We start from the raw sequence: 9569 nt of genomic DNA on the forward strand, positions 1-9569 counted from the left end.
TTTGCAGAATTGCCCACTGGAGCTTCATCTACTATACCATCAATGTTGCCTACAATCACTGTAATGTTTTTAATATCAGTTTACAATGTGTTCATTTCTTTACTGAGTTTGATATTATGTTATGTACTCATGTTGTTGCAAGTGGTGTTTAGCCTCTAAGTGGCTTGGCAACTTTCTGTTATTGATTTGTTGCTGCCATTAGATGAGTTGAGCCCAATTTTGCCCATTTCTCTGCACTCTGGAATTATGGTATAACTCTTCCTTGCTCTGTTTTCAGAATGTATTTGTTTTATTTGGTGGCTATGATGAAGCTTCCACTATTGTCTGAATAAATGGAATGGAGTTGGTATGTTGCCAATGTGTTAATATAACACATTCAGAGCAATTTGCCCACATTCTTACTTGATATGGAAAAATGCACTCTGAGCCACTTAGCGTAGTGAATAATTGCTTAGTATTGTTACTCTAAATGTCTGATTGTCTGTTTTCTAAACTCTAAACACTAATATCATTTTAAGTTTGAATACTAGCAGGAAGAAGAGTAGATTATCTAGATGACTATATTAGTGTTGATTTTGCTGAATTGCTGAAAAAAGAACTGAAGAGTACCGGTGCTGACAACTCAAGTCTATGATTTTTTGTATAATCATTGGAATTCGAAAATATGTAATTATTAACTTAGTTTGAAACTGTTATAGTTGTATAGTAGTATGTTTTGCTAGTTGCTACGCTATGGTAATGAAACTCAGTATTACTATTATCTATTTTAGAATTTTTAGAATTTAGAATTTGTTTTATTTTAATTTATTATATCCGATTTCAATCCGAAATCCGACAACGGATATCCGAAATCCGAACCTATGCAATCCGATAGGATCTGTCCAAAAAAATAAACGGATAGGGGGTACAAAAGAAATCCGAAATCCGATCGGATGGACGGATTGGACATCCGATCCGTCCGAATCCGACCGATGCTCAGCCCTAGTTCCTCATTTTAAATAGATAGAACCCAGTCCAGTCCCATTTAAATACAACCTAATATTTAAGTTATTTAGGCAAATAAGATATTCCATAAATGTTAACTCCACGAAATATTGTCATATATGTAGTTGGAGAAGCCAGGCTATAAAAGCTGGTAGAAGCAAACCACAAATCCAAATTGTTCCCAATCAAACCTTGGTGACAGTAAACATATACATAGAATTAAGGAAAAAAAAAAACATGGGATCCCTTGAAACTCCAACCAAGCTTCTTGTTGTAGACTTCAACAATGAAGACTTGAAACCTGGGTCAACTTCATGGGCTCATGCATGCAAGGACATTAGGACAGCCCTTGAAGATCATGGCTGTTTCATAGTCCTCTGTGATAAAGTCTCCCCCCAACTTCACAACTCAATCTTCCATGCATCCCAACAATTGTTTGACCTCCCTTTTGAGAAAAAAATCCTTAACACCAACGAAAAACCCTACCATGGCTATGTCGGCCAGATCCCTTTTATACCCTATCATGAAGCCTTTGGGATCGACCATGCAACCACCATTGAAGGTGTCCAAAGCTTTTCCAATCTCATGTGGTCCGGCGGAAACCACTCTTTCAGGTACTCTATCACTTCAGAATAAATATATAAAATATTAATAAATGTGTACTCTGATCTATTAGTGGTAAACGCTTGATCTGACAATATATATAATTTTGTGTTTTGTGTTTTGTGTTTTTGAAGTGAAAGTTCGCAGTCATTTTCGAAGATTGTAGCGGAGTTAGAGGAGAAGGTGTTGCGGATGTTATTCGAGAGCTATGGTGTGGAGAAACACTACGATTCGTACGTTGAATCGACGGCGTATCTTCTTCGATACATGAAATACGAAGTCCCTGCAGAATCGGATGAAAACAACGTTGTTTTTCCTTGTCATACCGACAAAACTTTCATGACGGTCCTTTATCAGCTGAATCAAGTTTCAGGGTTGGAAGTACAAGCAAGAAATGGCGAATGGATTTCTGCACAGTTTCCTCCCTCTTCCTTCATTGTCATGGCCGGCGAAGCAATCAAGGTAATCTCCCAGGCCACCATATTTAATTTATATATATATATATATATATATATATATATATATATATATATATATATATATATATATATGCACATTTAATTGGAAAATCCCAGACTTCAAGTGGCCTGGTCAACCTCCTTGGAGATCAGATCGGTATTATTGATCACATCGAGAGTACATGTACTAAAACTCTTATTTGAACGGGTGGAGTTATCCTACTAAAGCTGGATTTTTGGGCCTCAGTATTTTTTGGGTAGTTGAAAAAGTGGATGAAAATACTAACCACCGATACTAGTAAGTCATCATAAGTATTTGTTAGTTGACTTAGTAACCGCAATGTCCCACCTTTGACTCGCTATGAGAGTTGTTTAATTTATTGGGCTTCTTAATTTAAACAGATTGCAATTTAGACTGATTTACCTCTTTTATGGTCCTTAACTAAGGTTACGAGGTGGGCTTGACTCAAAGCGCGCTTTCAGATAGGAACAGTACAGTGGACTTTTCCATAAACAAAGAAATCCCATGACCTGTGGCTGTAATGCAAAATTAATAATGTAATATATAATGTTTGGACAACCTAAAATAAAGGTCAGAAACATTGAAAAACTCCCAATTTTCATTCACTTCTTGGGGTGGCCATAAAACTGAACGAAATTAAATTGACGCTTTTTGACAATGATATTGTATGTTATTATTGATGATAATTAAGTTTTGTGTGGGTGTTTGATTATTATATTATATTGCATGCTAAAATATAACTATAAAAATAAAAATATATATAGGGGTGGAGCAATAGTCGAGTGCTGGCACCCATTCACAAGGTAACAATGGATGCCAATGGGAAGGAAAAAAGATACAGTGTGGGAATATTCAGTTTCTTGAAGAACAGCAAGACTATAGAGGTTCCAGAAGAGCTAGTGGATGATGAACATCCATTGCAGTTTAAGCCTTTCGTGCATCTTGACATGATCAAATTCTTCGACTCAGACAAGGGCAGGAGATCCAAGAATTTACTCAAGGATTTCTGTGGCATTTAATATTTAATATATATATATATATATATATATATATATATATATATATATATATCATGATGTTATGTTATGTGAAGCTTATATTACCTACTAGTTGTTTGTCTCCAATAAGGTAGTTGTGTCTGCAGTTACGTTAGTTGTTTGCTCCTAGACTTCATGTGGGTCTCATTCATGTGAATTTCTAGACTTCATCCTCTACAATGTTATATATATTTAATTTTACTAGAGAAACTTGCAATTATTTCTTAAGAGTGAATTTTATCATTCCTATATAATACTCATTGTGTCTCATTTTACTTGTCTTGTTTACTATTTACAATTCAAAATGTAGACTTCATCCTCTACTTGTCTTGTTTACTAACCACCGATACTAAATTCTTTCTTTTTTACTTATTTTCTTTATGCATAATTTTTAATTATTTTTTAAATTAATTTTTTTTGTATTTAATAATACTTTTAGCGTAGCTTATAAATACATAAATTTTATATACTGAATTAAATTTAATATTATGAAAAATTGAACTAAATATAACTTCAGTCAAGTCTCATTAACCAAACCAAATACATAAAATAAGACAGAGGAAATAGCCTACAAATCACACCATAAAATTAAATAAAACGTACTAGAAAAAAGGTCGTTCGACAACGCGACCGAAAGTGACAACGCGAATCTCTTTTAACCTAACTAAAGGTAGGCAACGGCTTATTAAGAATTAAGCATAATGTTAGACTAAGTAATGATTGATACAGTCGTAAGCGGCACACCCTTAAATTCGCCAATTCTTGATACATAATACAATTGTATTGGTGTGATTTTATCATGCTTCTAGCATGTAGGTATTTTCATTTTCTATTGTATCAAAAATAAAAATTAGAGATTTATTGGTTTTAAATTTAAAATATTTTGTAATAACGGAAAATATTGAAGAAGAAGCACGAAAGGCACACTAGACAAGCCAGCACTTAAGCAAGGGCAATCTTGCCTTTTTCATCCAAGTGGTTACAACCACTTTTACCGCCATCTTTCTTCTTTCATGAGAACCATCTCTGTATATATAGCTGTCTTCTTCCTCTTTGTAAAGCTAATGAAACAGTTACTTCTTTTAACAACCTCATTCGTGCATAGCCTTCCCTCCTAAAATCCAATATGGTATCAGAGCTCCGGTATGGCAGCTATGCCGCCGCAGTTACCGGACCGGGTCAAACCAGCCAGGGAGCTCACCAACCTCCGATCAACCAGAACGCGACAGCAAGACCTTACGAACCTGATCAACAGAGAAGCTCTGTTGTTCCGCAGAGGAACATGGACGATCTAGAGAATCCGCTGTACCTCAACGTCAATGAGAGTCCGAACGCAGTATTGGTGAGTCCTCCGCTGTCTGGAAGCGCAAACTACGCTTCATGGCGGATCTCCATGCAGGTGGCCTTAGAGGTCAAGAACAAGTGGGGTTTGATTGACGGAACCCTAACACCGCCGGAAAGATCCAATCCACAATACGCTGCGTGGAGAAGATGTAACTTGATCGTGTGCTCCTGGATCCTTAAGTCTGTTGTTTCCTCAATCGCGCAGAGCGTTATGCATATGGACAAAGCTAAGGACATCTGGAGCGATCTTAAGAGACGTTTCTCTCAGCACGACGCACACAGAATCTCATTCCTACAGAGTGACATCTCCAACTTGAAACAAGGCCATATGAGTGTCAATGACTATTACACAAAAAGCCGCACCCTCTGGGAAGAGATGAACGCATTGAGACCTCTCCCGGTATGCAAGTGCGATCCGCGATGCTCATGTTCTAGCGATCTCCTTGACGAAATCAGACGGGATCGTGAGATCGACCAGATCATCAAGTTTCTGCAGGGGCTAAACGAGGATTACAATACTCTGAAGTCCGGAGTACTGGTCCTAGATCCCTTACCTGATATGCATAAGGTCTTTGTTATGGCCGAAAAATTTGAAAGGCAACTCACCATCACGAACCTGACTATGGTGAATCCAGAGATGATACAGATCAACGCAGTCCAAAACGGACAGAACACCAGAGAAGAAACATCTGCTGCTGTGAATTACTCTAATGGGAAGAGGATGATGAACTCGCAAGGCGGAAATAAGAACAGTGCTAAGTGCACCTTTTGTGGTATGACAGGGCATACCATTGAGAAGTGTTACAAGAAGCATGGGTACCCACCGGGGTGGGTGCCAGGCTTCAAGTCCAGAAACAAACAGCAAGTCGCAGCAGTCGGATCTACTTCTGAATGTAGCTCTAACTCTGAGCAGTCTGAGCAGATTCGAAGCCTCATATCTCTCCTTCAAAGTCAGATGATGCAGAACCAATCCCCTTCCACTGCAGCCGCAACTCTGGTTCCAAGATTCAACCAAGAAACTCCAAGCAACGAAGGCAAGTATGTTAAACATCTGAGTATTAATTCTGCAGTGTTAAATTCATATGCCTGGATAATTGATTCGGGTGCCACAGACCACATAGTGTGTTCCCTTGGTTTCTTTGACAAATATCATTCTGTGAGTGGAGCAAAGGTAAATCTGCCAAATGGGAGTTATGTTGCTGTTGAACACGTTGGAGATATAAAATTGGCCAATGATGTTTGGTTGAAGGATGCTCTATATATACCTTCATTCAAATTCAATATCATCTCGGTTAACAGATTATTGCAAAACTCTCCTCACTCTTTATTGTTTGAATGTGGTCAGTGTCTTCTTCGGGAGGACCATGGGAGAACGATTGGCTTTGCTAAGGAGCAAAACAGACTCTATTTGCTGAATGAACCTCCAAAGATTAGCAATAACAGTTGTAATATGTTTGATATGCAGTGTAATAGTGTCGAATTGTGGCATCAAAGATTGGGGCATTTCCCTATAAATAAGATGCATCTCATTGAAAATATCTCTGTTCCTAATACAAATAATCTGGTTTGCCATATCTGTCACCTTGCCAAACATAGAAGATCCTCTTTTCCCTTAAGTAATTCTGTATCTAAAGCATGCTTTGATCTTGTTCACATGGACATCTGGGGTCCGTTTCAAGTAAGATCTTTAGATGGTGAGAGATATTTTCTAACTATCGTTGACGACCACTCCAGATATACATGGCTGAGACTAATGAAGAGTAAAGCTGAGACAAGAGAATGCATAAGGAACTTTCATAAAATGGTGCTCACTCAATTTGGGATAGCTATCAAGATACTGCGAAGTGATAACGGTCTTGAATTCAAGATGGAAGAGTTTTTCAACAATAATGGCATGATCCATCAAAAGACATGCATACACACACCCCAGCAAAATGCCGTAGTGGAACGGAAACATCAACACATACTAGCAGTGGCTCGTGCTCTCAGATTCCAGGCCAATCTCCCTCTCCAGTTTTGGGGGCAATGTGTCATTCATGCTGTCTATCTCATAAACAGGCTTCCATCGGCTGTTATTGGATGGTCAAGTCCTCATCAAAAGCTATTTGGGAAAGGTCCAGACATCACTAATCTGAAAACTTTTGGCTGTCTTTGCTATGCGGCTGTCACATCCCCTTCACGGCATAAGATGGCACCTAGGAGTAGAAGATGCATCTTTGTTGGAATTCCGGCAGGAGTGAAAGGGTACCTTCTATATGATCTGCTTGATAATTCTATAATCATATCTCATGATGTCATTTTTTATGAAGATAAATTCCCGATGGCTCATTCAACAGAAGCAGATTCAGATATTATGCTTCCTTCTCTGCCTAACATTCTCACAACAGATTGTGATGACTTTGGACTTCAAATGACTGCGGATAATACACATCAAATACAAGCAGATTCATCCCCTTCGCATGCTTACATGGCTCCTCAAAACGATGATAGCAATGCTGAGTTGTCCATCTCGAATCCCAGTCATCACTCCAATCAACACAATGATGAAGAGACTGTATCCACATCAGAACACCAATCTCCCAACGACACTGAAGCCACTGCTAGCAGCCCTAATGACTCAAGCCAACAGTTTCTTGATCCCATGCAACTTAGAAGATCTAACAGGCAGAGGCAACCATCTAGCAGATTAGATGGATATTATTGTGACAATGTCATACAAAATAAGACTTCTCCTCATAGTTTATCAAAGGTGATTGGTTATGACAACCTTGAAGAATCACACAAGATGTTCTCCATGGCTGTGACTTCCATCACTGAGCCACGAACTTACAAACAAGCAGTACAGTATGACTGTTGGAAAAGGGCCATGACTGCTGAAATTCTTGCTCTCCAAGAAAATAACACGTGGGAGCTCACTGACTTACCTGTGGGGAAGGTGCCAATCGGCTGCAAATGGGTATACAAGGTGAAGCTAAAAGCAGATGGCACAATTGAACGATGCAAGGCGAGACTCGTCGCAAAAGGATACACACAGCAGCTTGGTGTTGATTACCTCGAAACTTTCTCACCAGTGGCCAGGCTAACCACAATCCGCACCTTCATTAGTGTGGCTGTATCAAACTCTTGGCAAATCCATCAATTGGATATAAACAACGCGTTCTTTCATGGAGACCTCAATGAAGATGTCTATATGGTGTTACCTCCCGGTTTTGAAAGTGAGAAGCCAAATCAAGTGTGCAAATTATTGAGGTCCCTATATGGTTTGAAACAAGCGAGCCGGCAGTGGAATGCCAAGCTCACCTCTGCTCTAATTCTTGATGGATTCCGACAATCTGCTGCGGATCCCTCCTTATTCATGAAAGGTGACAGTGTGAATAATTTCATAGCATTACTCGTTTATGTCGATGACATATTAGTTGCTAGTGCAAGTATGGAGCTCATCCAAACTCTCAAACATATGCTGGACATCACATTCAAAATCAAAGACTTAGGGCCTTTGGGTTACTTCCTGGGTATCGAGGCTCACAAAGAAAGAGCTGGTTTGAGCTTATGCCAGAGAAAATATGCTCTGGAAATTTTGGAGGAAGTCGGCTTCCTTGATAGCAAACCAGCAAGCACACCCATGATCCAAGGGACGAAATTACTGCCTAATGAAGGGACCCCTCTTCCAGATGCTAGTATGTACAGAAGGTTGGTAGGAAGGCTGCTATATCTCACTGCCACCCGTCCAGATATTGCCTTCGTTGTACAACAACTTAGTCAGTATGTAAATGCTCCGACAAATACTCACTTAGCTGCCGCACACCGAGTTTTAAGATACATCAAGGGATCGCCTGGGCAAGGACTGCTATGTGCTACAAATTCTGACTTACAACTCAAAGGCTTCTCGGACTCAGACTGGGCAGCATGTTCTGAAACCCGAAAGTCAGTAACCGGTTATTGTATTTTTCTCGGTTCATCTCTCATTTCTTGGCGAGCCAAGAAGCAAGCCACGGTCTCTCGGTCGAGCTCTGAAGCAGAGTACCGTGCCCTTGCATCAACAGTCTGCGAAGTCCAGTGGCTAGCATATCTGCTTCAAGACTTGTGTGTTCAAACAAACAAACCAGCCACAATATTTTGTGACAACAGATCCGCAGTGGCGATAGCTGAGAATCACGTTTTCCATGAACGCACAAAACATATTGACATTGACTGTCATGTTATTAGAGAAAAACTTAGCCAAGGCTTAATCAAACTCATGCCAGTTGCCTCAGAAAATCAGTTGGCCGATGGGTTCACAAAGCCACTTCCAGCTGCTCCCTTCCGACGATTCACTTCTAAGCTGGGCACACATAACATGTATCCTCCAGCTTACGGGGGGGGGGGCTATTGAAGAAGAAGCACGAAAGCCACACTAGACAAGCCAGCACTTAAGCAAGGGCAATCTTGCCTTTTTCATCCAAGTGGTTACAACCACTTTTACCGCCATCTTTCTTCTTTCATGAGAACCATCTCTGTATATATAGCTGTCTTCTTCCTCTTTGTAAAGCTAATGAAACAGTTACTTCTTTTAACAACCTCATTCATGCATAGCCTTCCCTCCTAAAATCCAATAGAAAACGTTGATATGTATAATTTGAAAAATGCTTTCCACCACTATAATTGTTATTCCATATTTTAAAAAATAAAGTTATTTATTTTCATGAATAACTAATAGATTCATTTGTCTCACCCAAAACTAAAAAAAATATGTATCTAATAAAAAGATGACACGTTAAAAAGTGACTAATAAAAAGTGATAATTGTAAAAGACTCTAGCATGATCCATTGACCCGCATATATAATTTATCACCTGAAATTAATAATACCTTCCAAATGTTATTGATATGAAGTTCAATACTTAAGGAAACTCTATTATGCTTTACCTAATAATATCTTCTGATCCTTCAAAATAAAATAAAATAAAATAAAATGGTTACCTACGTGATTAAGGTTGAGATTTTATTTAGCATCATATTTTTTTTTTTTTTGAAAACTTTTAGAATCATATCTAATTGGTCATGACACGTATATTAGATCTAACTTGCATCACTATTGTTGATCTTCACAATTTAATAATATAAGGTCACATCATAGCTCTTT

At 38.8% G+C, this 9569-nt stretch overlaps 1 protein-coding gene across 1 annotated transcript; it reads left to right on the forward strand.

The window, feature by feature from the left end:
- Positions 1–1148: 1148 nt before the first annotated feature.
- LOC109190420 (2-oxoglutarate-dependent dioxygenase AOP2-like) lies at positions 1149–3379 on the forward strand. Its single transcript, XM_019340898.1, has 3 exons — positions 1149–1598; positions 1722–2049; positions 2832–3379. The coding sequence occupies exons 1-3, from the start codon at positions 1222–1224 to the stop codon at positions 3084–3086; spliced, it is 960 nt and encodes a 319-aa protein (XP_019196443.1). The 5' UTR covers positions 1149–1221; the 3' UTR covers positions 3087–3379.
- Positions 3380–9569: the final 6190 nt, after the last annotated feature.

Source organism: Ipomoea nil, unplaced genomic scaffold (assembly GCF_001879475.1).
Source record: "Ipomoea nil cultivar Tokyo-kokei standard unplaced genomic scaffold, Asagao_1.1 scaffold0202, whole genome shotgun sequence".
In the NCBI taxonomy this organism is placed as follows: domain Eukaryota; kingdom Viridiplantae; phylum Streptophyta; class Magnoliopsida; order Solanales; family Convolvulaceae; genus Ipomoea; species Ipomoea nil.